Source organism: Python bivittatus, unplaced genomic scaffold, assembly GCF_059951505.1.
Source record: "Python bivittatus isolate LINGU-HERP-01145 unplaced genomic scaffold, Pbiv_v1 ctg000070_np1212, whole genome shotgun sequence".
NCBI classification, from domain to species: Eukaryota; Metazoa; Chordata; class Lepidosauria; order Squamata; family Pythonidae; genus Python; species Python bivittatus.
Genome location: NW_028277034.1, coordinates 50,869,667 through 50,897,491, shown reverse-complemented (window position 1 = coordinate 50,897,491; position 27,825 = coordinate 50,869,667). Strand labels below are relative to the sequence as shown.

The 27,825-nt window shown below is 42.1% G+C and overlaps 1 protein-coding gene across 4 annotated transcripts in view; it reads left to right on the top strand.

The window, feature by feature from the left end:
* Positions 1-1,420: 1,420 nt before the first annotated feature.
* Positions 1,421-27,825, top strand: part of SEPTIN11 (septin 11) — a 94,407-nt gene continuing 68,002 nt past the window's right edge. For 2 of the 4 annotated variants that reach the window (XM_088133151.1, XM_088133152.1), the window contains exon 1: positions 1,421-1,567. In XM_088133151.1, coding sequence (XP_087989277.1) covers positions 1,541-1,567 — 27 coding nt within the window. In that variant the 5' untranslated portion in view covers positions 1,421-1,540. Of the gene's footprint in view, positions 1,568-1,707; positions 1,859-27,825 lie in introns of those variants that run through there. The other 2 variants (XM_088133149.1, XM_088133153.1) reach the window with 2 other exon arrangements.

Genomic DNA, 27,825 nt, shown 5'->3' with positions numbered 1-27,825 from the left:
GGGCTATTTGGTTTGGCTCCAAGCACATATAGTATTTCCCACGTGGTCTAGATACGCTGCAATTGATGGGGACTGCTTTGAGTGCAGCAAAGCTCCCGTGAGGCACCTCTGCCATCCAGCCAAGCTTGTGCGAGAGAGCCCTCAGTGAACTGCATCAAATATTATTATTACTTTAAATCATTTTCCAAGGGCCATAGAAAGAATGGCAGTTGAAAGATGGTATTACAAGGAGGGTTTGGCTCCTGTGGATTTTTAAAAAGTTGTTGCATTTTGAAAGAGCCAAATTAGTATTTTGAAACTTAAGTCTGTTTTGTTCCTTGTTTTCACAAATGCCTGTGTTGCCAAAGACTGGAGAATCGCCACTGAATTTCAGCAAGGATCTTGGGAGGCTCCAGGGGAGAATGAAAGTATGTTTGTGGGCCACGCAGACCAAAACACAAACTGTTTTTTTTTTTGCCTTAGTATGACAGGGGGATCCAACTTTTTATAACTTAGTGCAGGAAGTGCAAATCAGGGACATGGGCTGGCACAGCCCATCATAGTTTTAAAAAAAAATCGGGTGGCTCAGGGCAACGTGTGAGTCCGCTCCGCATGCCCAGGAGGGCTAACAGAGCCTGGCATCTACCATTTCGCAGGACTGCTGTGAAGACGGCAGGAGCTCTCTTCCCTCAGGCCGGCAGACGGGCCTAGATCCACAGAGCTTCCAGGATCAGAAGCAGTCTACCAGCTGCAGGAAGCCGAAACAGAAGAGGAAGGGGAGCCGTGCGTGCCTTCGCGCCCCAATTCGTCGAGCTGCCCGGGGCTTCCGTGGCTGCCGCGGGCAAGCAGCAGGCCGCCCGGCTCGGTCTTCGGGCGGGATCCAGCGGCGAGCCTTTCCTTGCCAAGGAGCGGGGCCGCTTTCCGGCGCCCTCCTGCCTGCGGACGCCCCCTGCTCTCGCTCCCAGCTGGGATGCAACAGATGGGGACTTACAGCAAGTCCAGCCGCCGCCGCCGCCCCAAGCGCCTCCCTCCCCCGCGCCGGTCCCCGAATTAGGAGAGAGCCCCCGGCCCTCCGCGGGCCGCAAGGGACCCGGACTCGCGCAAGCAAAGCCCGCCGCGGAGGGGTGCGCAGCGCGCAAGCTTGGCCGGCGAAGCGCTCGGGCGCTCCGGCCCGCGTCCGAGCCGTCTGCCGCCCGAGCCGCGAGCGGCTGGGCGAGCGCGCCTCCCGGGCGGCCGCCGGCGGGACTGCGAAAGCAGCGGGAGGGGGGCGTCTCCGGCCCAGCGCGACCTCCGCCTCTTCCTCGGCCGCCTCCCCCGCCCCGCCTCGCCTCCCCCCGGCAGCGAATGGTCGCTTCCAGCCGGGTGGCCATGTTACCGCTTATAGTCGCGAGCGCAGGCGAAAGCCGAGGCTGCTTTTCCTGCGCGGGGGGGGAGGCGGGGGAGGAGGACACCCAGAAGGAGTGGCCGCGCCGGGCGGAGGGGAAGGGCGGTGGAAGGCGAGGGAGCGCAAGCGGAGACGCCGGACGGAGCCTCGTTGCGCCCGCAGACCCCAGCGCGAAGCATGGCCGTGGCGGTGGGCAGACCCGCGGTGAGTCGGCGAGGGCGCGATGGAGGGGCGGGTGCCCTGGCGGGAGCGGGCCGGACGGCCCCTCGGCCAGGCGGGCAGCCCACGTGTCTGCCGTGCCGCCTGCGAGGCGGTCGGCTGCGCTAACGGTGCTCGGGTGAGGGCGCGAAACGCTTTGCCGAGGCGGGCGGAGGGGAGGGCTCGGCGCCCCCGGCCCCTCGGAGCCCAGGCTGGGGAGCGCAGGCGTTCCTCTCCCGCTCTCAGCCGCCGCCGCTGCCGCCCGCTCCTCCGTTCATTGCCCGGGGAGCCCCTGAGGTGAGCGCAGGGACGGGGCACGGCTGCTCGGGGTTGAGCTGTGGGCCTCTTCAGACGTTACGTGACACGTGGGTCGAGCTCTTTGGGCCTGGACCATGCTCTTTTTTTTTTTTTAAGCCTGGCAGGTTCAAAATAGCAAGACGCTATCCTTTTAAGGATATTCCAGTGTTGGTAATTTTGGAGGGGGGACCGAGCAGTGAAATGTGGCAGGGGAAAGCAGCACATTTCTCCTGATTTTAGACACGTGTTTGCGTTACAATGGGCAACAACAACAACAACAATAGAAGATAAGCCCCCCCAGCCCAGGTTTCCTGGGATTTTGCGATGGGCTGAGCATCCCTTGGATACAATTATGAATTAACAGGGTTTCTTTCCACAAAGATGCATGTGAATATTGTAGTTGCCAACTTGGGCTCTAGCGTGGCGGAGCTGCAATCCAGGAAAGCTTCTGCCATCTCCCTTTCCCCAACCTGGTGCCCTCCAGGTCCGTGGGAGGACTGCTCTCAGAATTCCCAGTGATTTCCCACCAACCATCATCTGCAGCCTTTTCGCGCCAACCCCCCTTCCCTATTTCCCCTCCTCCCTGTTCCCTTCATTTTCTCATACTTCTTTGAGGGAAAATAAGTAATAGAGTTCTAAACTCCCAAAGATGAATTAAGTGAGCTGTCAAGCCAGAAATCCCTAGTCTAAATCTCTCCTCCACCATCCTGCTTTGGCAGGTCACCCTCACAGCCTTTGTGTCTCACATCTGTCATATGGGAATGAAACAATATGGATGATTTTATAAAGTTTTTGTAAGTCTAAAAATGTTTGGCCACAGCGATAGTGCAGCCTAAATTCATAATAATAATTGAACAGGGCATGCGGTTTTCTTTTGCAGAACCTGACCTGGTAGCCAGAGTATATTCTTGCTCTCAACCCTACATTTCTGGACTGATTTCATCTCCTTGGTATTTATACGAGGAAGTGAAAAACTCCCTGGGGATTTAGTAGAGTTGATAATACAAGGGCAAAATCTGGTGCAAGAACAGATGAGAAACAGACGGTGCATCTGTGGTTTTCAAAGTATTACTTTATAGGGAAATTGTACAACCATTCTTCCAAACAACTCCAGAAAGTTGTTGGGGAATGTATACAGAAATGAATATATTGTAATTTGGTGGCCTCTTTTATTTTGAATAGGGGCAAAATGTAACACCATAGTGTAGGAGGTCTGTCTTTCAGGACTGCATTCTTGGAAGGGTTTCAAACACCCTCTTCTAAAAACAGTGATGTGAGTATTATAGACACACACTAATCTAATCCTCTATCACTACCCCTTTTCTATCGCTACTCCTCCCAAACATCATACAACAAAGAGTTTTGATATACGCTGGGACTGGAGATGGACCTGTATAGAAGGGGGGAAAACTGTAGAGTCAGCCCTAGAGGGAGAACTGTAAAACACACACCACCCTAGGTTGGGTTTAGCATTTCAGTTGTGTGTGTTTTTCTCTGTGTGTGGTACTCTGAAGAATGAAGGCCAGAATATGAGGCTAACAACTCAGTTCATTTAGCTGACTCTTAAACGTTTTTCAGAAAGTTTCCTATATGGTGAAAATATTCATCTGCTGTATTCCCCTTGCAGTGGTGGGTATGCACACAAAAAATCAAAATATTAATGTATACTCATATTAATGTGTCATAGCAGAACCAAGTCTAGTTTCTGTAGTGTTGTGAAGGCTGTTGACACTGAGTTAATGCCAAAGAACTAGGAGGCATTATTTATTATAGGTATTAATTAGAGTTATTGGTGAAATTATTAAACAGAGATTAAAAGGTTGAAGGGTGGGTATATTTTTTCCAAAAGTGGCTTCATTCCTTTTTCCTCTTGCCTTCTTTTTTTTGTAGCCTTTTGAAATTTTTGAATAAATTAGTAACTTCTGAGAAAACGTGGGCTTGATCTTGTGACTTGCCAGAGAGCTTATTATGGAGATTCTTACTAAAAGCGAAAAAGATCCTTTTTGTTATGTCTGTAATGTATGGAGCTGTTGGTGAAAGTAAATTCTAAACATATGAAGGTAATCTTATGAGCATCCACAGGAGGCAGGAGGAAAAAAAAAAAGATTTGATTGACTTTTCCTGCTCGCTTTTTTTTAAGTGCATGCCTGTAAAACAGATGTTGTACATGAGCAAATGACTTCACTGTGGCTCCTTTCAGATTGTGGAAAAATAGATCTGCATTCAAGATGGATTCTGGCACTATCTAGTTTCTATTACCATTTATAATGCCGTCTTTAGCTGTAATAGACTCGTGCATTGTCTATATAGCAGTTGTAATTTCCCTCTTAATGGACATTGTGGATTTGACTGTAGAAAGGTGAAGGTGGATTAATCAGCCTAAATCAGCCTCACACTCCAAAGTTTACATTATAAAAATTTGGCAGCAGACCCCTGAATTTTGCCAGTCTTTCATAAAAGCAGGAGGGTAAAATAGAGGCATTACACTTAACCGATTCAGCATCCCCAAACTTTTTTTTTTAAATTGCATTTATTGAAATGAATAATAACCCTGCTCTCACTCGAATTAGTATACCAGTTCAGATTTACGGCTCGGAATAAGTTGCTTTGAAAGGTCCCACTGGAAATGCTACATTAAAAGGAAATAAAACCAGTAGGTGGTTGTGACAGTTTGTAAAGGCCAGAAATATTCTCTAGGCCAGGAGTGGGCAACTTTCTGGCAACCAGTGGCCACATTGTTTATATGACATTTTTTGCATAGCTGAGGGTCACTGTGAGCCCTTATGATTTTGTGTGCTGAGAGAATGAAAATTTAAAGCAGTCGTGGCTCTAAAAGGCAGTCTTAAGATGTGTTTGGCTTAGTGTGTTATGTGAATGCAGACACGGTCACTGAAAGCAATAGTTTAGTACCATGGGAGTCACAGTAATAGTTTAGTACCATGTGTGAACTCATGAATACATGAACCAGAGGAGCAAGTATATCTTCAAACAAGTATAATTTGTTATTTATTCATTCTTGCAAAATACTGCTGCTCTGGAACTCAGGACCGCCTATAAAGCAGGCTGTGTTTTTAAAACATTTCGATATTCTTTGTTGCCTGCCTGCCTGCCTCCCTCCCTCCCTATATTTTATTGATAGCCCTTTAGATATATGACATCTAAGTGCAGAAATGGTTCATTCCATCTTCTTGCTGTATCTTTTTGGGAATCCATTGTTATTACATTGCGTGCTTGATGACCAGGTTAATTGGGTTAATAGTTAAAACACTGCTACGTGTAGAAGTTTCTTTTCCTTTTTACCCTACATGTAGGTTGTGAGTAGGAGGGACGACGCAAATCTAGGAGGAATCAGTGATCTGTTCAGTTTGATTAACTCAGCCATGATAACATTGTTGAGTCATAGGTTTTATCTGGCAAGATGATGCTACATTGAGTATAAGAACAAGCATCAGAAGTAGCTAGGAGAAACATTATATACAAACCACTCTGTTGAATAATAATATTTGCTTTAGTTACTTTAAAAGTAACTTTATCTAAAGTATTACATTTCCTTCAGTGGTAGCAGAAATTGTTACCATGTGGTCCCGGTTTGCAACAATGGCCTGGTTGTGAATTTTAGAAGTTAACAGCTCCATTTATTCTACCTGTCCTTAATCTTCGGGTTCTTCACACTAAGATCCACTTTAACCACATCCTGTAGCATTGTCGTTCTTTCTCTTCCCCTTGGCCTTTCTCCCACCACCCTTTTAAAATCTTAATTCCTCCCCCTGTCCTTTTTTAATCAAGTAAACATTTAAAAATATACCTTGGAGGATATTTGGGGAGTGTAAATCTCTTTGGGTCATGGAGCAACACTTCTAAAGTTACAGACCAAACCATTAGTTTGATGAGATATCAATATGTACCAGCATGATTTGTAACATGTTTTCCTGTTCTTAAGGCTGTTTTAGCATCAAATTTCAGAGACCTCTAGTTTTACCGATGAATAAATACTGTAGTAGGTCACATCATTCTGTTATTAATTTTGAGGAGATGAGCGCAGAGAGCTTATTAGCCAGAAGGAAGGTAAACAGTTCCCAACATTTATTCTTTTTCAGAACATACGTTTCTGAGAGTCAGTGGGATGTCATGGTAAAGGTATTGGACTGGGACTGGGGAAACCCAAGTTGAAGACAGTCTTCAGCCACAGAAGCTCCCTGAGTGACTTTGAGCCAGTCTCTCTGTCTCAGCCTAACCTACCTCGAGAGTTGCTCTTGTGGGCATAAAAATGTAAGAAGATTCCTCTGTAAGATGCCTTGAGCTGCTAGAGCAGTGTTTCTCAACCGTGGCAACTTGAAGATATGTGGACTTCAACTCCCAGAATTCCCCAACCAGCCATGCTGGCTGAGGAATTCTGAGAATTGAAGTCCACGTATCTTCAAGTTGCTAAGGCTGAGAAATGCTGTTCTAGAGGAAATGCGGGATAGAAATCTAACAAACAACTTGGAATTAGCAGTGTTGGAGACCTTTTTTCTGCCCTAAGAATCCTGTGACTGTAGTGCAGTTGTCTCTTACCAATGATTCTGCTTTGAAGGCATGCTTAGGTGTGCAGTGTGCAAACTGTGTAAATAAATGATGCAAATCAGCTTCTTAAGCAGAAAGGATTTTGTAGAAATTATTAGCACTGTCCAAGTAGATAATGAGCTCTTCTGTTTGAATCACTTAACTCCTTTTGCCAGTACTGCCCAAAAGATGCTACTATAGGCCATAATGGTTTTTAACTTAGTGTATTGTATGAATCCAGATATACCCAGGTTGTTAAGTGAATCCAGGTTGTTAAGTGAAACATCACGTGGCCATGACTTGCAATTTTACTTCTGCATTCTCCATTAACTCTGCTTGTTGCTAGCCAGTTGGAAAGTATGTGAATGGCAGTCACGTGACCATGGGATAATGCGACAGTCGTAAATGTGAGGATTAGTCACAAAGCTGTTTTTTTTTTTACACCGTTGTAACTTTGAATGGTTGCTACACAAGGCAGTCAGTAAACAAGGACTACCTGTATATGGTAGACCTATCCTCCATGAGTGTCTCCATAAGTTCTTTAAACATCTGTCTTTAGTGTTTGCACTGTTTCAGCCTTCACTACCCTGTTGCCCTCTGCATGTGCTGAGATCACCGCTGCCAGGATTCCCAGCCAGTGTGACTAACTGCTAATAGCCATACTATCTGGGAATTCCAGGGCAGTTTATAGAGGAACATATTGGCAGAACGTCCACAAGTTCTCACGGCAGCAAATTCTGGAATGGTGCATTGTATAAAAATAACTCTTTTGTTCATTCAGAAGCTCTTGCCAGTCAACTTCACTGGCTAAGCTCACGTTCTCAGATTATGAAAGAAGCAAGTAGAATCATTTCCCATCTTATCTTTCCATATCATGCCCAAGTCGATAAGACTTCAATCAGGTCTCCACTTTTATTTTTCTTTCTTTAAAATCCCACAAACCTTTTATCCTTTCCTTGGACAAATACTGCTTCTTGATCATTTTGATTGCTTTTTCCTGAACTTTTCTAAGTGATAAAAGTGGGTAAACAGAATGATATCGAATATTCTAAAAAATAGTTGTAGTATAGATTTTGCTTCATAGCATTATGATGTTAGCATCCATCTATGTTCTAATAATTTTCAGCATTGTTGCCCGTGAGATGTGCAACCACCATAGACTACATAAGCAAGCTATCTGATAAACCAAGTTACCTCTTCTGAATAGTTAAGGCCAATCCAGTTTCTTTTATGTAATGTGTTTCACTGGAATCCCTTTTATTAAATGTCATATGTCATTTTGCTGTATTGTCTTAGAGTTAGTCACCAAGGGACCTTCCTGGCTGAGGGGAGCTTTGAATGCTATCTCTGCTATAAATTGTCCAATACATGCCTCTGACTTTCTTGAAGAAGGTAAAAAAAAAAAAATAGAGGTAGGCAGGTTCCCATGATGACAATAGGAATTCTAGATGGTGTGGGTGTTATTTATTTATTTTAAGAAGGTCTTCATTTCAGGTATTCTGATTCTCAGTGTTCACGAGCATTTTGCACCTAAATACGCCAACTAAAAATGTTGTAAATTGAGGTGACTTGATGTGCCCAATCAGGTGAAGCTAGTTATTCCTGGATGAAGATGCGTGTGTGAACTAACCCTGAGTTTGCATTTAAAGAGCAGCCTTCACATGCTTTTGAGTTCAGGGGTAAGAGGCAAAAAGCAGAGCTCAGAAAATTCAGTAAATGTACAGGAGGTGGATCCTCTTGTTTCAGGATGAACATGTAATCATAGCTTTACAGCTCTTGCAAACTGTGTTATTGCCACAAGAATCTGCTCATGTGGGCTGGAGGAATTAATGCTGGGTGCAGAAAGACAGATGTTTCCTGCTTGGACATCCACTTTCTATCCCCTTCAAAACTTGGTAGGTATGTCATGAGTAATGGGAAGTGGGTGCTGCGTGCATATCTATTTAAGAACATCTCTGGGCCAACTGGATTAGTCAGGTTTTGTCTTTTTTCCTCAGTGCTGTTGGTGTCCTCTAGAAGGATTGCGACCTGATTACATTCATTGCAATAGGTTGATTGTGTTAGCTGGTTATATTTTGCATTGAAGCAGTATTTCTGAAACAGAGAAGTTTGAGATTAGGGTAGACTACCAGAGATTACTGCTTTCTGCAGCTTTTGCAGGCTCTTAAGCATTGTTGGCCTGAGACTTCCTCAGCTCACAATAGGAACAGGGAGAAAAGAGAGGTTTCCAAAGAAATACATGTATGCATCCTTGCTTTAGCTAAAAGTTGTTTTAATCAGTTCTTCAAACAGGATGAATCCATGAAACATTTAGCCTGTCTTTTGAGAAGATTTGCATGGATCTTGAGCACATTAGTGGCTGTTTGTGTCCAATAAAATCTCTGTGTGTGCACAGAAATTAGCAAAGCACAATTTGGGAATGTAATATTGTGCATCTTCCTCTTGCTTGCAGACGTAGCCATTTTCATCAATATGGAGTTGACTCCTTGCAACATATAGCCATTTACTTTCAAAAAATAAAATGGTGTGTGTCTGATTTCTAGCAAGCCTGTAACTTTTCAGTGCTTTTTCAGTTGCTTAACTCCAGGGAAGCTGTGCGAGTGTCAGAGAGCGTGGGAAGTTCTTAAACATCTTCCTTAGCAAAAGCAGGAGGGGAAGCCAGATTGGGAGTTTCCATTAGACCCCTTAAATGCCGACAATTACTCAGTAGTGTTGCAGTTTGTAAGGAAACGTGTTTTGATTTTAACAATGATTAATTGCCCTCTGTAGAATAATTTTCATCTGTAAAGCAAGAGCCCCTGAGAGAGTCTGATGGGGGGGGTGAGTGAGTGTGTGCGTGCCTGTGTGTGTATGAAAGAAGAGATTTTACTTTGCCTCCCTCACTGGAATTTATTCTTCGTTCTTTAGAAATTGCTCCAGGGTGCTTACAAAAGGGTTCTTTTTGTAAGGAGCACAGATCACATCGTCTAAGGGATGCTGGGAACATGAGAACCCACTTCTTCTCTTATGAATCTGTAGATAACTTGGCAGTGGCCACAGCCTTTCACACAGTGTAAGTCTGAGTTGTTTCTTCTGAGAAAAAGAAGCATAATTATTATTTATCCTTTGGCCACTGAAAACTCTGCTCAGCTCTTCCCCTAGGCTTTGGCAAAGCAGGGGCGGGCTCTGTCTCAGATTTTATTCCATGCTCCCTATATATAACATGTTTTCCTTAAGAACAAATTCTGATGTTTTATGGTTTCAGCCAATTTCTTCCACGTTACACACAAGCCCATTTCGTGTTGTTATGCCTACAGTATTATGCCTTGAGCTGTCAGGAGACCATGTACAGGAGACCAGTACAACAGCATTGTAGAAGGACTCCACAACAGCATTGTATTTGAAAAAACCATGAGCTGCAAACTTCCAAATGGCCATTAAGCAGTTTCATTTGTATATCCAGTGTAGCATCTTTTTCCATGTCATTCTTGTAGCCTGTCATTTTTAAATCCACTTTCAGGTCAGTCTCAGTCTTGTCCAATAAAACTTGTTCTTCTTCCATAACATCTTTTAAACACAGTCTGTCTATCATGGCAGTCACTCTTAAAATTAACTTCTGGGTCCATAGTTCACAAATATCCCTCAATACGTCCAATGTTAAAGTAGTTTACTCCGTTCTGTATTAGTAAGTCAAATTTAAGTGTTCTTTTCCTTTAATTGTAATCTTTAGTTCCTACTGATTGCCTCTAATGTCCAATCTTCAAAGTCCAATCCTATCATTTTTTTTTTCCAGAATTCAGAAGAACAACATTTTCTCACGGGAAGGATTCTTATAATTAATTTCAAAATCTTATTTCAAATCCATATGGACCATTAGTCCATTTATGACTTTCCAAAATCAACATTCTAGTCACCCTTTTGTTGTTTATTCCAAAAAAAAATTTTTTTAAGTCCTTAAACTTGTATTTAAAACTTCTTTCGCTAAGGTTTGAAGGAAACTCACCCAGTGCTGTAAAACATCTTGTTCCAAAGGTTCCTAATAGCTGAACAGCAGTTAATAAGCAATTTCCAAAAATGATTAGAAAAGGAAGTATGCGAGTCTTTGGAGGCACTGACCATGGTTTGGGCAAAGATGGCTATTCCCTCATCTCCCACAGCTCTAAACCTACTGGAGACTGCTGTCTTACAGCCTCCTTGTGAGGAGCAACTGTCTGGAACATCTGTGGGTGATCCTACGTCCTCTCCTTGTCTGGAGAGGAATCCTGGAGAGCTGGTCCATTCACCGGCTCTTCATTCTGCCATGATTGCTGGCTCTGCTCTCAGTGGAGCTGTCTTCAGTTCCCCATTTCTTCCCCGGAAGTCGATAAATTGAATATTCTGATACTCGGTCTTTATCTCCTGCTCCTTCACAGTGCATTTGGACTAATATTAACCCAAATTTCATGCTTTTTCTGATATGTAGCCTCTGAACAGAATGCCTGGAATCCTTTCAGTTTCTCATCTGTTGTTGAAAATTCAATTATGGTGATAAAGGTTCTATGGATATATACAGAAAATGGGTGGGATGAACTTTACAGTTGGAGCATAGTGTACAAGTCATCAGCAATGGAATTCTCACCAGGTGCTATTGTCTGAAAATCCAAATAGGTTTTTCTGCCTTTAAAAGAAATTGGTCATCTTTGGTCTGTTCTGGTAAGGGATTTTCTGCACGCATAGGCGGTTAAAGATTGTGTGGAATCGCAAAATGAATTTGCAGAAAAAAAAAAAGATTCATTAATTTCTCCCGTTAATGACTGCAGTCTACCCCTTTTCAGCCATGGAAATGCCAGGTTACTTTGCTTTGATTGGATCAGGAAGGAGAAAAGGAGGTTCCAGATTTGTGAGCTGCTCATACAAGAAATATTTTCTTTCACTGTTAGGAAAGAAGGATTCTTGCAGAGAGAAGAAAGGGCACTCACTGATCACAGAGGTTAAATTCCTTGGTGCCTTCAAGGAATTCAGTTTTTTTCCAATAAAGTTCCTGTAACTTAAGGAAGAAATGCCTGTTTTCATTCCAAGATCTGGTTCAAATGAATCTGTGCCTGACAATCTTGATGTTTATTATTATAAAGGGTCTCTTGCTCCTATCTAGCTGACCTTGGCTAAACTCAGAAAACTAACCAGGGTCAGATCTGGATGGAAGACTTTCAGAAAACACTAAGGCTGTCAGTTAAATTGGGAATTTGAAAAGACATCCCTGAAGAAGTCATTGATATTTCCACATTGCTGCCAAGAAAATTGTATAGACATGAAGACACCAGGATCAAGCTCGAATTAGAGAAAATGCAGCTACTCTGTTATCTGCCACATACAGGGTCCAGGATATAATGTGGAGTTGGTCTATCTCAAGTTCTGAGAGCAGCTTCCTCTTCACTATGTTGAAGCACTGGGTAACTAGCTGTTTCTCAGTTAGTGTGAATGTAGGTCTTCTGTCCATCCATAGTTCCCTCATACATTTCCTATATCCCCTCTCATTAGGTCTACTGTTGTAGTAGCATTCCATCGATTCCAGGTTCTCTTGTCTCATCTATGTATGGTTTGTTCCAGTAGACCACTTCATTCCCCAGCTTCTGATGTGGACTTTGTTAATCAGAGCGACATCCGAATCAGCATGACTGTCTTAGTTTGTGTCACTCTCATATCCAAGATAGGCAGGTGAAGTGTTAGGGGGTCTTTGCCCAAGGACCCCTACTGGTAAGGTAGGTACCACCCGGGATTCAAACCCCAGTCTCCTGTGTGAAAGAGCGGTGCTCTAACCACTGCACTATCCAGTTGCTGTCATATATATAATCTCTGGAATAATCCTTGTCTGCTGGAACCATATGATTTCTGTGGAAGGCAATTCTAGTGAAATTGATGGGGTCTGCTTCTCTGCTCAAAATAATTGGGTGGAGTTGGCACAAAGTACGGAAAAAATAAGTGGATGCCAGTCACTCATATCCATTTTATTCTTTTCTGCTCAGATTTCCATTGGGCAGCATTTTATTCCCACTGAATTGACTCAGTTCTCACTGACCACTTTTGTCTGTCCCCTTGAATTATTTCTATTCTTTTCTTTGTTCTTCTAATGGAAAGTTTTCCTGTTTATACCTCCTTTTTGTGAATAAATGGGGCTGTTTATACCTTCCTTTTGTGAGTAAATGGGGCTGTTAGAACCCAGCTTGGAGAAGGAGTTTATTATTGGCAATTGACGTGGATGCTGGAATACCAGACTGAATTTTTGGTGCAATTGTTAAGATGCCAAAATTAGCCTTCTCTGGCAAGGTGTTTTCTAAATTTGCATGATTATGTCCCCCTTAATTTCTAGATAACAGTTGGTTAGGGATTATGGGGGGTTGATGTCCAACAGATTGGCTTAGAGTATCACATTGCTGTTCCTCATTCTTGCTAACTGTTTTCTCCGCTCTCCATGCTTTCTGCTTGAGCTCCCAACCCACATTTGCTGGAACTAGTGAAACAAAAACTATGCTAGTGAAGTCAGCTAATAGATCCAAACTGGTGACCTTTTTCAACAGTAGTTTTCAATTTAGTTTTCACGACTTTTCAATTAAGTCTTGACTTTTTTATTCTTTCCTGTGCATATCCCTGGCTGGGACCCATGTCAAAGCATGTTGCATCAGGACAAACAGTTCACCTGAAATTTAAATTGAATTAGCACTACAGTAGATTAATTAAATATAGTTAATTTAGTCATTTCCTCTTTGTGGGTGTGTGTAATTTCTTTCTTCTGTCACATTAAAAAATGCAGCTTGGAACTACAGGTAGTCCTCAGATTATGTCCATTCATTCAGCAACCATTCAAAGTTATGATGGCACTGAAAAAATAGACTTATGACTGGTCCTCAAAGTTCCAGCTGTCACAGCACCCCTATGGTCACGTGATCAAAATTCAGGCACTTGGCAACTGGCCTGCATTGGTAACCACCCCCTGCCCCCCCAGCTGACTTTCATTGTCTTCTTCCCCTCCCCTTCACTGGCTCGCAGAGGTATCAGATTGGGGAAAGCAGAGGTATCAGATTTCCTGTGATCTTAGTGTGCAGAGTATTGTAGAAAATGCAAAATACAAACTATCTTGGGTTGAGCAATGAAAAGACCACATCCTGTGCTAATTTTTGGTGGCCAGTTGCTTTAACTTACAGGTTCCTCTAGTTTTGCCAAGGTAAGCCTTTCTTACATGAAGGAAAGTTTTGAGTGCCCCCAAAAGTAACTGGTACTAAAAGAAAGGTGGGACAGCTTTATGGAGGATAGTGTGATGTCATGGTTTGTTAGCATTTGAAATTGTGCAAAGGAGTCTTAATTTGCACTCCCTATATATTAAGCTTCATTGGGTGATCTTGGGCCACTTTTTAGACTAAATTTCAGATTAACTTAATGTGGGGGGGAGAAATATGTACACTATCCTAAGACATTTTTACCATGATTACATGGATACATTTTGCACACACCAGCGTTGGAGTGATTTGCACACAGGATATAGGTTAACCAATAATACACATGCAGTTTCTTCAGGGAAACGGTTGAATTGGAACTTAACAAGAAGAACAGTGGGTTTATTTTTTTTACTGGAGCAGTTGATTCATTTAGTAATGCTAGGATAATAGATGGTAGTCCTCAACTTACAGCCACAATTGGGACTGGAAGTTCCATCGCTAAGCGATACAGTCATTAAGTGAGTTGCGCCTGATTTTGTGACCTTTTTTGTTGTGGTCATTAAGTGAATCCAGCTTCCCCCATTGACTTTGCTTGTCAGAAGCCCCCTGGGAAGGTCACAAATGGAGATCATGTGTCCCCAGGATGCTGCAACCATTGTAAATATATGGTGGTTACCAAGCACCTGAATTTTCATCATGTGACACAGGGATGCTGTGATGGTTGTAAGTGTGAGGACTGGTTGTAAGTCACTTTTCAGTACCATCATAACTTCGGACAGTCATTAAATGAATGGTCATAAGTTGAGGACTACTAGTGTTGATGCTGTTGTTCTGAATTGTCACTTTGTCTATGTTGCACATATTTGTTTTATTTTAATTTATCATACCTTTATGTTTTGTATTGTGTTACTCATTGACTCACTGTTCACAGTTCGGGTTTTAAACAATGTGGCAGCTGAGGAAGTCATTTTATATTTCTGGAAAATAGTGGACTTAACGCATAAAAACAATAAATGTGACTTCTTATATACATATGTATGGCAAGATGTCTTTTTATGGGTTCCTCTAAATATGTGTTTATGCTTAAATCTTGCCCTTTCAACTGTGTTGTCTGGTGTTGTGGGAGCTGTGTTGACTGATATTTGGCTTGTTTTTTATAAAATCATGAAAGATGAACATAACATGATAGAAAAAATTGCTAAAATGCATCCAGGCAAAAATGGATTTGCTGCTATGAATTCCTGCTACTGCTTTGTAAGTGATCATTCTTAAGAACTTTTCCTTTGCTTATATGTTGTATCATGACTATTTCCAAATTCTGTAGGCAGTGTTGAATCAAGAGAACTGCTAACATTTTACATGTAAATGTCCTGAATTTACCTCCATTAAGATACAAAGTTAGTCTTTCTCTGCTTCATCTGTCTCATTAATATTGAATACATGTCACTTTAATATGGTATTTGATGCAAAGCAGGCATTTTCTGCAAATATCTTGACAACTGCGGGTGTAGAATTACTCGTCATTCTGGAGCAAGCAGCTGCTATATATAAAAATAATTGGCATTTTTTTGTTGGCACATGATGTGATTTTGCTTTTCTTCGTTTCCTCAACTGCTTTTAAGAAACCTCAGTTAAGACAAAATATTATGCGGATTCTCTTCATTTCTTTCTGAAAAGGAAACGGAGTTCAGCTGAACGGTTGCATGGAAGTTAAAAGTGTGCAAGGGTAGAAGGTACGGTTGGTCTCCCATCCTCCCGTGTATCTGCAGAAGTTGGAATACACGAAGCTTTGAAGACGTTTTTAAGTATCCACAACTAGGATAGAATAAGGGCAAGAATCTTCTGGTGGTGGGGGGTCAGAGACCCATTTGGAAGACTGAAAGTGTGTGGTAGATGCACTCTCAACATGGCTGTCATAGGAGACTTGCCTTTTTGCAAAGTGGCTGCCTCACTAGATATAGGAAGCTGACTAAATCCATCTCTTCACCAAGCTAAAAGGACCTTTATGGGGACCAGTGGCATTGCTGCAAATAAATATGATGCTAGAGACTGGAGTTTCATTTTGGAACATCCCAGCTTCCTGTTTCTATCTGTCTGTCTGTCTAATGCATATTAAACATGGGGTGGGAGTCTAGTTGGCATGAAGGAATCTGTTCCTAGCTCAGAAGCATTTCTGCGGCTGGATACAGCCTTGTAATGACACTCAGTTGTAATTAAAAGTGTTTAAAAAACTGGTTTTAGACACATAAAGATCTGAAAAATTGTTGTGGTCAATGCTTGTGTAAATACCCTTCCTCCCTTGCACACTTTTATGTCTTCCATACACTAGGGAGTGTCTGAACAAGACTAGAAAATGAGACAGGATTTCAGCCTTAAGGGTCATGAGAGTTTATGTGGGCATTGGTGGAGAAGTCCACATTTGCTTAACTTCCATAAGTAGTTGCATTCTTAAATTAACTGGTTTCATGTATTTACATTGCATATAACATATAACATCAACAGGAACAACAGCTCTGGTGGCCTGATTGTTGGCAGAATGGGTTTACTGCAGAGAAGTATCATAATTCTATCTCGGAGCCAGTCGACATGCAATTCTATTATTTATTTTATATCTGAATTAAATTTCACAGGGCTGTCTGCTTTTTGTTTTCTCTCTCTAACCAGAGGGAGACACTTTGATGGTGCTCTGCCAACTTCCACCACTCAGTGTGACTGAATAGGAGCAGATGCCATTCTGAACAGGCATCCGAAGGCTGCTCTTGAAACCTTGCTCAGATACACAACGGCGGGAAAATTGCAGACCTAGGCAGAGGCCATAATGCCAACCGTGAGACCAATGAGAGCTCTGAACAGCAGGCATGCTGCAAATATAAGAGGTTATTCCTTTTCAAAACACCTCCTTCTGCACTGATTCCAAAGCTTTCATAATTAATGTCGCGCCTGGGATGGCTTTAAACTGCTGTTTCCCTTTGTCACCTCTGAAATCAGATTGCAAAATGCTTTTAAAAAGGAAAAAGTTCCAACAGTTTCTGACAAGAGGCCGTGGCCTCTTCTTTAAATTCAGGTCTCCCTTAAGTTAAGGTTGATTTCTGGTGACCTCGTGGACATGCTCCTTTGTTTTCCTAGCAGCAGCGTTGAAGTGCTTTGGCACTGCTGTCTTCTTGGATCTTCTGGTCGTCTCCCCTCCAAGTACTAACTAGGGCCACCTTGCTTAGTTTCTAAATCCAGGCAATGCCCCAACTCTTGCACCTCTTGGCCTCTTCTGAATCCTCACAGCCTTGATTCTGAATCATTGCAGAAGTTCAGGTTTTAAGCTTCCACACTGTGTGTGGGAGAAAGTAATTGTGTAGTATTGTTTACATGTTGGAAAGGTTTGGAGCTAGTATTCAGCTGGGCCTTTTAAATGCTGTTCCTGCGGGTTATGATCAGTTCCAGTTCTGCACCGTCTCCCATCTGTTCTGATTGCAGGGAAGGTTTTCAGATCAGATGGTGTGGGGACAGATAGATGCGTTGCCATGAAAAAACTGGGAGTATCAGGCTTTTACAGCTTTGTGATCTGTAAGTCATCTTAGGGACAGGGTTGTACCATAGTATGTTTGCCCCCAATAGTTTAGAAGTGTTAATTGGAGAGTAAATGCATTTCACCAAGAAGAGCAAACATTTGAGTACTGTACTTGGAAAATGCAAATCCTCCGAAACAGATGTACTACCATCACAAATCATGTACGTGGGAGAGTTGAAAAGCAATATCAATTTTGCCTACAGCATTCATTCCAGGTACAGTGACATAGGGGGTCCGCAAACTTCTTTGTTCATTGTTTCCACTATTCATCGAAGCATATGGAAAATAATCCCCCGCTTACCTTTCTTATTATTTATCTGTTTACTCGCCTTCTTCCCTAAAGAGCCTTTAGAGAGCATTGTGCAGTGATTCAGTGTCAGAAGAACTCTGTTTCTGTGTCTATAAAACTGGTGCAACCAGATACATCTTCATGCATTGCTTAGTTTTATTGGATCTGCCAATCATTTGGAAATATAAATGAAGCCGAAGGCCAATCTTTACTTTGGAGAAGGTCAACCATTACCACCTCTGCCTCCTCCTCTTCCTCCTTTTTAAAAAGAATCTTTAATGTCAAATCCAGCATAAAGCTATTGCTGTTATGATGTTTTACTGTTAATGGGTTAGGTTTGCTCTGGATATTTTTTTATCCTTTTATTCTGGACATTTTACATTGTCGATAGTATACTGTGAATATTTATTGCTGATTGTCGTTATAAACCACTGTAGATCTGCAGTCGATTTGGTGGTGTACAAATGGCCTGAATAAATAAATGTCCTAGATTTAAAAGCATTCCACTGTTCCCAGTGAGATTATAAGCATATTGGAATGCAGGTTCAGGGTCCTTCCTGTTCTGGTAACTGGTTCTCCATACATACATTAATAAACACCTTATGAATGAATAGCTTGAATCCCACCCAGGAACAACAGTTGCTCTGATTCCTGGGTTGTTCCCCCAGTGAACTTTGGGACGATTCCAGTGAAGGTCTGATACTTTGGCCTCCTTTTTAGAAAGCAGCTATTCAGTAGTGTGGCTGTTCTGCATCCAAAACGAAACTTGAACTGGAGGATGAAATCAAATCATTTCCCCCTCAAGTATGGTAAAGCCTTCCAGGGCATGTGGTGGTGGAGCATAGAGGCTGGAGAGAAAAAACAGCTGTGTATGGTATCTCATCCAAAGAAAGGTATTGTGGCCCTTTTATAGGAATTCCAGTCTTATGTTTGAAGTTGTTTTCCCCTTAGTCTCCTGTTCACCTTGATTGAAGTCATTTTGCCTAATGCTTATTTATGGAAGCATTATCCAAGATGCAGTGAGGTCTTTGCCACTGATATGCCTATTGTACTAGGTAGTAATTTCAGTACTTTTATTGTACTGTACTGCAACTTCCAACTTAAGAACCCATCTAAAGAGTCCTGTCCAGCTAATTAGAATTAGATTGTAATTTCAGCTTGCTCATTATATGTATCAGATGGTAAGCAAGGGGGAACAGTGGGGTTTGAAGTACTGAAATGCAGATTTGAGGTAAGCGTCGTTGGCAGGCAGATGGAAAAGAAGGATTTCCTAATTCAAGGGGCCAGTGGGTGCCTGAGCCTGGCTTTTAATCAAAACATCTAAATTTGTAATTTACAGTGGCAGGCCCTGTTCCATCATTCAAGTGTGTATTAATATTGGTACAGGACTGGATGTGTTTGCTCTCCTATGTGGCCTTCTGAGAGGGTTTCTTGATTTGCAGTTCCAATCCCCTTAGATGAGCCTTTATTGTAGGAACCCAGCCTTTTCAAGAGGCCACCACTGAGACTATATTCCAAAGTGCTCTCATTTATCTCTGTCTATTGGTCAGCTAGTAGGGCCTTTTCAGTGGTGATTCAATTGTCCTGGGAGAGCAACTGAAAACAATTATTATTTTGTGAACCTATGGAAATGGATTTTTAAAGTACAGGTAGTCCTCATTTAATGACCACAACTGGGACTGGCAATTCAGTCATTAAGCAAAGCTGGTCACTAAGTGAGACCATGACTGTGCTTATGATCTTATTTCAGCTTTCCTTTGCTTTACAGACCTATGAAGGTCGTAAATGTGAGGATTGGTCCCAAAGTTACTTTTTCATCACCGTTGTAACTGTGAACAGTCACTAAATGAGGCAGTCGCTAAACGAGGTCTACCTATAGCATGTTGGTAGTGCTAGTAACATTTTTAAAAGTTTTGTTTTGTTTTGTTTTGCCTTAGTGTATAAAAGTTTTGGCTTCCAAGATGTTTTAAGAATATCTAGTAAAGATGACATGGAGTGCTGTAAATAATCAAGGAGGCTGCCAAACAAGGGAAATTCTGTGGCATGAAAGCAGCCAGATAGTTGATCCTTGCATTATTTAAGTGCAAGGGGAAAACCACGCTTTAGTGTTTCTTTCTTGGTTGCAACTTCTCAAGAAGACTTGTCTGTTACTGAGGGTACTTAAACGTGCATCCTCTGTAGCTGTGAGGCTGGATACTGGTCCCTTCACATCCCTTAAAACAGGTTAGGCCCAGGTGGGCAAAGTTCATTGTTTTTTCTCATGGTGATGGAATCCACTAACCAGCTGCCCTCTAACCGGGCTCCATTTTAAAAATTGAGATAAGGAATGGGAGTGGATAGAGTGACTGACTTTTTTTTCCATTTCTTGGATGGAAGAATATATCTCTGGTTGCTTGTACATAAGGGGAGAGGCCTAACCCAGGTTGCCACCCCAGTGAAGATTCTAGTTAGACCTAATTAAGAGTAACTGATGAAGGACAAGGACAGAATGAGAAATACAATAGTTACAGCCAATCTATGGCCATGAATCAAAAAAGATCCTGGTAGTACCTTTCAGACTAACAAATTATGGCTTTTAACAACATTCGTTAGTCTGAAAAGGTGTTACCAGAATCATTCTGGTTTCTGGCTACCATAGACTAATACAGCTCTCCTCTTACAATATCTGTGGCTGTGGTGTTGGGGGATTTCTGGAAGTTTTTATTTATTTATTTAGTAAATTAATATAGCTGCCCATCTCACATACGTGATTCTGAATGGCGTACAAAGTTTAAAAAACACCAAAAAATACAACAAAATAATCACATAACAACAAAAATCATTTTTGAAAAAGTTGCACTCTCAGTGTATCCCACTGATGCACTAAGTTGGAGAAGGTAATTTTGGACCCATTAAGGCTAGTTTCTAACTCTGAGTAAGAATCCAGGAAACACCAGCTACTAAATAACCACATTAGCAGAGGAGGAATACCTATTTAAAAGTCATTTTCTGCAGAGAAAATTTTGTTGTTGTTGTTCAGTCGTTAAGTTGTGTCCGACTCTTCGTGACCCCATGAACCATATCGTGCCAGGCCTTCCTGTCCTTCGCTGCCTCCCTGAGTTTGCTCAGTTTCATGCTCATTGCTTCAGTGATGCTATCTAACCATCTCATCCTCTGCTGTCCCCTTCTCCTTTTGCCTTCAATCTTTCCCAGCATCAGGGCCTTTTTCACAGAGTCCTCTCTTCACATTAGGTGACCAAAGTATCTGAGCTTGAGCTTCATTATCAATCCTTCCAATGAGCAGTCAGGGTTGATTTCCTTTAAGATTGACTGGTTTGACCTCCTAGCAGTCCAGGGGACTCTTAAGAGTCTTCTCCAGCACCACAGTTCAAAGGCATCAATTCTTCGGCACTCAGCGTTCTTTATGTCCAGCTCTCACAGCCATACATTACTATTGGAAAAACCATAGCTTTGATTATGCGGATCTTTGTCGGCAAGGTGACGTCTCTGCTTTTTAATATGCTGTCTAGGTTTGCCATAGCTTTCCTCCCAAGGAGCAGGTGTCTTTTAATTTCATGGCTGCAGTCTCCGTCTGCGGTGATCTTGGAGCCCAAATAAATGAAGTCTGTTACTGCTTCCATTTCTACCCCTTCTATTTGCCAGGAATTGATGGGTCCAGATGCCATGATCTTAGTTTTTTTAATGTTGAGTTTCAAGCCAGCTTTTGCACTCTCCTCTTTCACCCTCATCAAGAGGCTCTTTAGTTCTTCTTCACTTTCTGCCATTAGGGTGGTATCGTCTGCATATCTGAAGTTGTTGATGTTTCTCCCTGCAATCTTAATTCCGGCTTGTGATTCTTCCAGCCTGGCATTTCTCATGATGTACTCTGCATATAAGTTAAATAAGCAGGGTGACAGTATACAGCCTTGTCGTACTCCTTTCCCTATTTTGAACCAGTCGGTTGTTCCATGATGAGTTCTAACTGTTGCTTCTTGGTTCACATGCAGATTTCTCAGGAGACATGTAAGGTGATCTGGTACCCCCATCTCTTTAAGAATTTGCCACAGTTTGTTGTGATCCACACAATCGAAGGCTTTTGCATAGTCAATGAAGCAGAAGTAAATGTTTTTCTGGAACTCTCGTGCTTTCTCCATGATCCAGCGAATGTTGGCAATTTGATCTCTAGTTCCTCTGCCTCTTTGAAACCCAGCTTGTACATCTGGTAGTTCTCGGTTCATGTATTGCTGAAGCCTAGCTTGTAGGATTTTGAGCATAACCTTGCTAGCATGTGAAATGAGCGCAATTGTGTGATAGTTTGAGCATTCTTTGGCATTGCCCTTCTTTGGAATTGGAACGTAAACTGACCTTTTCCAATCCCGTGGCCACTGTTGCAGAGAAAATAAAACCTGCCAAATAACTCTGTGAGTTGTTATGGAATAAATGTTCATTGTTTCAGACAGTATGATTGTGCGTTCTATATTTTATGTTATGTAATTTTTCCCCTAATTTAATTTAAAAATATAATTCCTTAAACGCTGAGCGTACCATATGTTTTCTTTTAAACCAAGTCAGCCAGAAAACCTGAAAAATAAATCCAGCAGGACTAAATATTATTTCCTCTTTGAAAACTAAAATTCTTTTAGAAAACTTGCTCCTTTTTTCCCCTTTTCGATCAAAGTAGAGATTGTAGGATCCGACAGGATGCTTTAATTTAAATTCTTTTAGCCTTAAGAAAAATTAGTCATAAGAAAAGGTAATGCCAACTGAGATGTGACTTTGCTAGGGTGGCTATGTTTACACAGCACACATTAAGGTAAAATAAGTATTGGTTTGGTTTGGTTGAATGTGCTGTGTGAACCCATACAAATTACTGTGCTGTGCAGATCAGATCCCAGAGTGGTTTGGTGGATAGGTCCCCAAATATTTGTGAATCTCGAGCCCATTTAGAATGACATTGGTATCTGGTATCCAAATAGGGCATCTAGCACAAATTAAAAATGAAGTCTCCAAGGACTCCAACTCCTATCCTCCAGGAGTTGAGCTGAACTCCTGATAATATCATGGTCATGACCAAATAAGATCCATCTATCCATCCATCCATTCATTCCACTTATACTTCATCAAAATCCTGCAGGACTCTCATTGGTTTTCTTGGCAACACTATGGATTTGCCATTGTCTTCTTCTGGGACTTTTTTTGACATCTCAGTCTTACTTACAACCCTGGAATTTTGTGATGGTTTTCCATCTTAACAGGTCAAAGCTAACTTAGTTTAGGGGAATTAGTTATAGTTAGATAGGTGTTGCATTTTTGCAAGTACATCAGCTAAAATTCAAAGCTTGCATACTTTTTCTGATTATGTCAAAGAGCAGATCATTCCTCCCAGTAGTAAGCAAACCTCAGTCTTTAGCTATCAAAAGCTTTTAATTCCAAAAATTACAACTATTTAATCATAAAGCAAAACTAAAGGATAAAAGTAATTATAAATTGTGCCTGTTTTCATCACAGTAGTTTAGAACTTGCAGTTTCATACAAAATCATAATCTATATTTTTCCCATGGCATAATGATGTACGTCCTATTTACTCCTTGCTGCAATTAACATGTACTGAAATAGTAACATACAGTATATTAGGACTTTGATCTTTAGTATGTCCCCATGTTTGCATGAGTCTGTTTCCAAGCTGAGTTCAAAGTCTTGGTGTTATTAGAAAATTACCACAATTACAGTGGGTAATTTTCAATTGAGTTTGCCCCCAGCACACTCCCAGTCCATCCCTGTATCCAGATCAGAGCAGGCACCTATGCCATTCAGTTCAGCTATAAAATGTAGCTTGAGGTTTATTTATTAAACATCAAAAACAGTTCACTAGCAAACATGGGGCAAAAGCAGAGGGAAAAAGAGATATACAACAGGGAAGTGATAAAAGGCCAGAGGAGTTAATAACAATCTACATTATCTATATCAAAAAGCATAACTTTCCACAGCCACTGGAAACAATCCTGTGGCTATTTAGCACAGATAGTCCCAAAGGAAGTGGCCTTTGGGGGTTCCAGCCTTTACCCTTTTATATGCATAGCGGCAGAATAGAGATAGAAAGTAGGACGCCAGCTGATCCCTCCTCTATTCCGCACCATGAAGGAGACAGTTTGGTAAACAGGGATGGTGTATTCAGCAGGTTTTAACTTTCAGAGCCTAAATGGATTGGGCTCATGTTTCTTTAAAAGGATCTTCTCCCATAACTACCAGAGCAATAGCATCATTGGCTGAGCTCCAATCTCTTTCCTAATAACCCCCAAATGAGACAAGTTGGAGATCTAAGAGGGCCTTTTTAATCAGGCGCTATGTGCTTTCAGATCTTCACTTTGTTTTACTTTAGTACTTTGTGATTTTTTTCTTATGTGCATTTTGCTGTGATTTTTTTTTTAAAAGGAATATTAAATGCCAAATCCAGTCTAAACATCTGGCTGACTGTGTGAAAAAGAGAAGAATACAGACAATTGTAATTTGGCCTTTTAACATTGCTTTGGTTCCTAACAGTGGTTGCACTAACTGTATAGCTGTCACCAAAAGTCTTTAAAAGCTTTTTGGAATCTTCTGACATTTTAAAATCAGTATAGCAAGCAGCTGTGTCCAGGTTTCTGTCATTCCTGTCACTTGACCTGGAATCTAGATCAAGTGATCCAGAAAGTAGCTTGTGCTACAGTGGGAAACTGTGGAGCATGGGTCGACAAACACATTTTAGGGTCATCATTCCAGAATTTGTGCAAAGTTGTTGGGTGGGGTTTTGGTTTGGTTTGGTTTGGTTTTGGTGCCTTCGAGTCAATCTTGACTCCTGGTGATTGCCTGGACAAGTCACTGCAGTTACCTTGGCAAAATTTTGGAAGTGATTTGCTGCTGCCTCCTTTCTAGGGCTGAGAGAAAGTGACTGGCCCTAGGTCATGCAGTTGGCTTCATGCCTAAGGTGGGACTAGGACTCAGAGTCTCCATGTTTCTAGCCTGGTACCCTAACCACTACACCAAACTGTCTCTGTTCTTAATTACTTGTTTTAAAGCTACAGGTAGTAAGTTGTTCACTTTACTGTAGAATGTTCCTATTTAATTCTGTAGCATTACCCAGCATTACAAGTATTGGTCATCACAGCCTTATGGATCCCAGAAGAAAATTGTTTTGGCAATGCAATAGGACTTTGATTAAAAAGATAAGAAACTGGAATGAAATCATAATGCAGCTCGTGTTTTATTAGAGTGTTGAGGTCCAGCAAATCAAATTCTGGGTTTAAACCTGAACTTGGATTCCCTATAGTAATGAATTCATTGTTTCTTTGTAAAAGGATGTATGGGCGTGGGTGGGTGTGTATGTGCAATGCCTTTACATTTATTAGAGATTCTTTTGTTTTCATATATTTATTTAGAGTAGGATAGAAATATCTTAATCTCCTTTTGCTTTAATTAGTTAGTTAATTGTATTGTCGAAGGCTTTCACGGCCGGCATACAATGGCTGGTGTGGGTCTTCCAGGTTGTGTGGCCGTGTTCTGGAAGTTTTGTTTCCTAACGTTTCGCCAGCACCTGTGACTGGCATCTTCAGAGTGCAGGAACACAGACAGGAGCAGTTCTCTCTGTGCCCAGGGTGATGTGACCCTTTTGTGGGTATTTATAGAGATCTGAGGGGGGATTGGGTGTGGGGGGGGGTTGGGTTACTGAGTGGCTGCTTGTTTTGGTGTCAGCATCTGTGTGTATCTTCCTGGGGATTAGGCAGGGTTTTTTCTTCTATTGAATTGTTAACGAGGGGCTGCTGGGGGTGATTAGCAAGTTCATTGTGTGAACTGTTCACATGTCCTGGTGGTTGAGCTGAGTTCGTTGACCTTTTGCAGGCTGTATTTTTCAGGATTGGTAGCCAGGTTTTGTTGATTTTTAGACTCTCCTCTTTTTTATTGAAACTGTGCTGGTGTTTGTGAATCTCAATGGCTTCCCAGTATAGCCTGGTATAGTGGCTGTTGGTGTTGTCCAGTATCTCTGTGTTTTCAAATAGGATTTTGTGTCCAGTGTGCTTGAGAGCATGTTCAGCTACTGAAGGTTTTTCTGGTTGCTGTAGTCTGCAGTGCCTTTCATGTTCTTTGATCCTGGTATGGATGCTGCGTTTTGTGGTCCCGATGTATACTTGCCTGCAACTGCATGGTATGCGGTATACTCCTGCGGCGGTGAGGGGATCCCTTTTGTCTTTTGCTGATTTTAGCACTTCTTGTACTTTTCTGGTGGGTCTGAAGATTGTTTGGAAATTGTGTTTTTCCATCAGTTTTCCCATGCAGTCTGTGACCCCTTTGATGTAGGGCAGAAATACTTTGTTGGTGGGTGGCTGTTTTTCTTCTTCAGTCGCATGTTGTTTTCTTGGTTTGATGGCTCTTTTTATTTCATTCTTGGAGTAGCCATTCGCTTGTAGGACCCAATTAAGGTGGTTACGTTCAGAGTTTAGGAATTGGGTTTCGCAGATCCGATTGGCACGATCCATGAGGGTTTTGATAATGCCTCTTTTCTGACGTGGGTGGTGGTTGGAGTTTTTGTGTAGGTACCGGTCTGTGTGGGTGGGTTTTCTGTAGACTTTGTGTCCTAATTTGAGGTCTGGTTTGCGTATGACAAACGTGTCTAGAAATGGAAGTTGGCCGTCCACTTCTTTTTCCATGGTGAATTGTATATTGGGGTGGACGCTGTTTAGGTGGTTCAGGAACTTCTCTAGGTCTTCTTCATCCTGACTCCAAATTGCGAAGGTGTCATCCACAAATTGGAACCAGACTGTTGGGGTAATGGGTGCGGTTTCTAAAGCCCGTTTTTCAAAATGTTCCTGTAGAAATTTGCTACGACTGGGCTCAGGGGGCTTCCCATGGCGACACCATCCATCTGTTCGTAACGTGTACACTGGACACAAAATCCTATTTGAAAACACAGACATACTGGACAACACCAACAGCCACTATACCAGGCTATACCGGGAAGCCATTGAGATTCACAAACACCAGCACAGTTTCAATAAAAAAGAGGAGAGTCTAAAAATCAACAAAACCTGGCTACCAATCCTGAAAAATACAGCCTGCAAAAGGTCAACGAACTCAGCTCAACCACCAGGACATGTGAACAGTTCACACAATGAACTTGCTAATCACCCCCAGCAGCCCCTCGTTAACAATTCAATAGAAGAAAAAACCCTGCCTAATCCCCAGGAAGATACACACAGATTCTGACACCAAAACAAGCAGCCACTCAGTAACCCAACCCCCCCACACCCCTCCCCCTCCCCCCAGATCTCTATAAATACCCACAAAAGGGTCACATCACCCTGGGCACAGAGAGAACTGCTCCTGTCTGTGCTCCTGCACTCTGAAGATGCCAGTCACAGGTGCTGGCGAAACGTTAGGAAACAAAACTTCCAGAACACGGCCACACAGCCCGGAAGACCCACACCAGCCAGTTAGTTAATTGTTGAGTTTATGTCCCATTTGTCTGCTTCTTCCAAAACTCAGAGTGGCTCACAATTAAAATAAATACAGAATATAGAACACAACATTAATACATTCAAAATCAGAATTAAAATGAATTGTTAAAATAATAATTCAAAGCTTCAAGGAAGAGATTTATTTTTACCATTTTCCTAAATCCTGGGACAGTGCGAGAAGTTCCTTAGGGGGCATTTTATAGCTTCAGAGCCGCACAGGAGAAGCTTCTTTTCTCTGTACCTGATAGTTGAACTTCTGGCCACAGAGGTATCTTTAGAAGAATTCTTCTGCTCACCAGAATAGCCAGGCAGGATCAGACGTCTTGTAGATAATCAGATTATGAACTGTTTAGGGCTTTAAAGTCAACACCAGCACTTCAAATTGTGCAGGTCTTGTAATGTGAGGATCATTTGACCCCTGAACCTTACACTGATCAACTACTTGGCCTCCATATTTTGCAACTGATGGGCATTCTTCAAGGGTAGCCCCATGTAAATTGCACTGCAGTAGTCAAGATGGGCTGTACCCAAGGTATGGATAACTGTTGTGAAGTCTGGAAATAATCACAGCACATGAGTCATAATAGTGCAAACACACTCCTTGCTGCAGCCACCACATGCAAATCTGGGTGATCAAACATTCCCAAAGTGCAGACTTGCTTGGAGGGGGGGAGTGCAACCCCCTCCAGAATAGGCTTCTCCTCAAACCCAGAGTTCAGCCTTTTCCTTACAAACAGGATTTAATTTCAACTTGTTCTCCTTCATCCAACCCATTATTCAGTATTCAAGATACTCATTGCTTCCTTGGAGTAAGTTTGTTGGGAGCAGTAGATCTGGGCATCATCAGTATACTGATGGCATCCCTACCCCCCACCCCAAGTAGATCCCAATAGATATTAAACAGCATAGGAGGCAAAGGAAAACCTTGTGGAACTTCA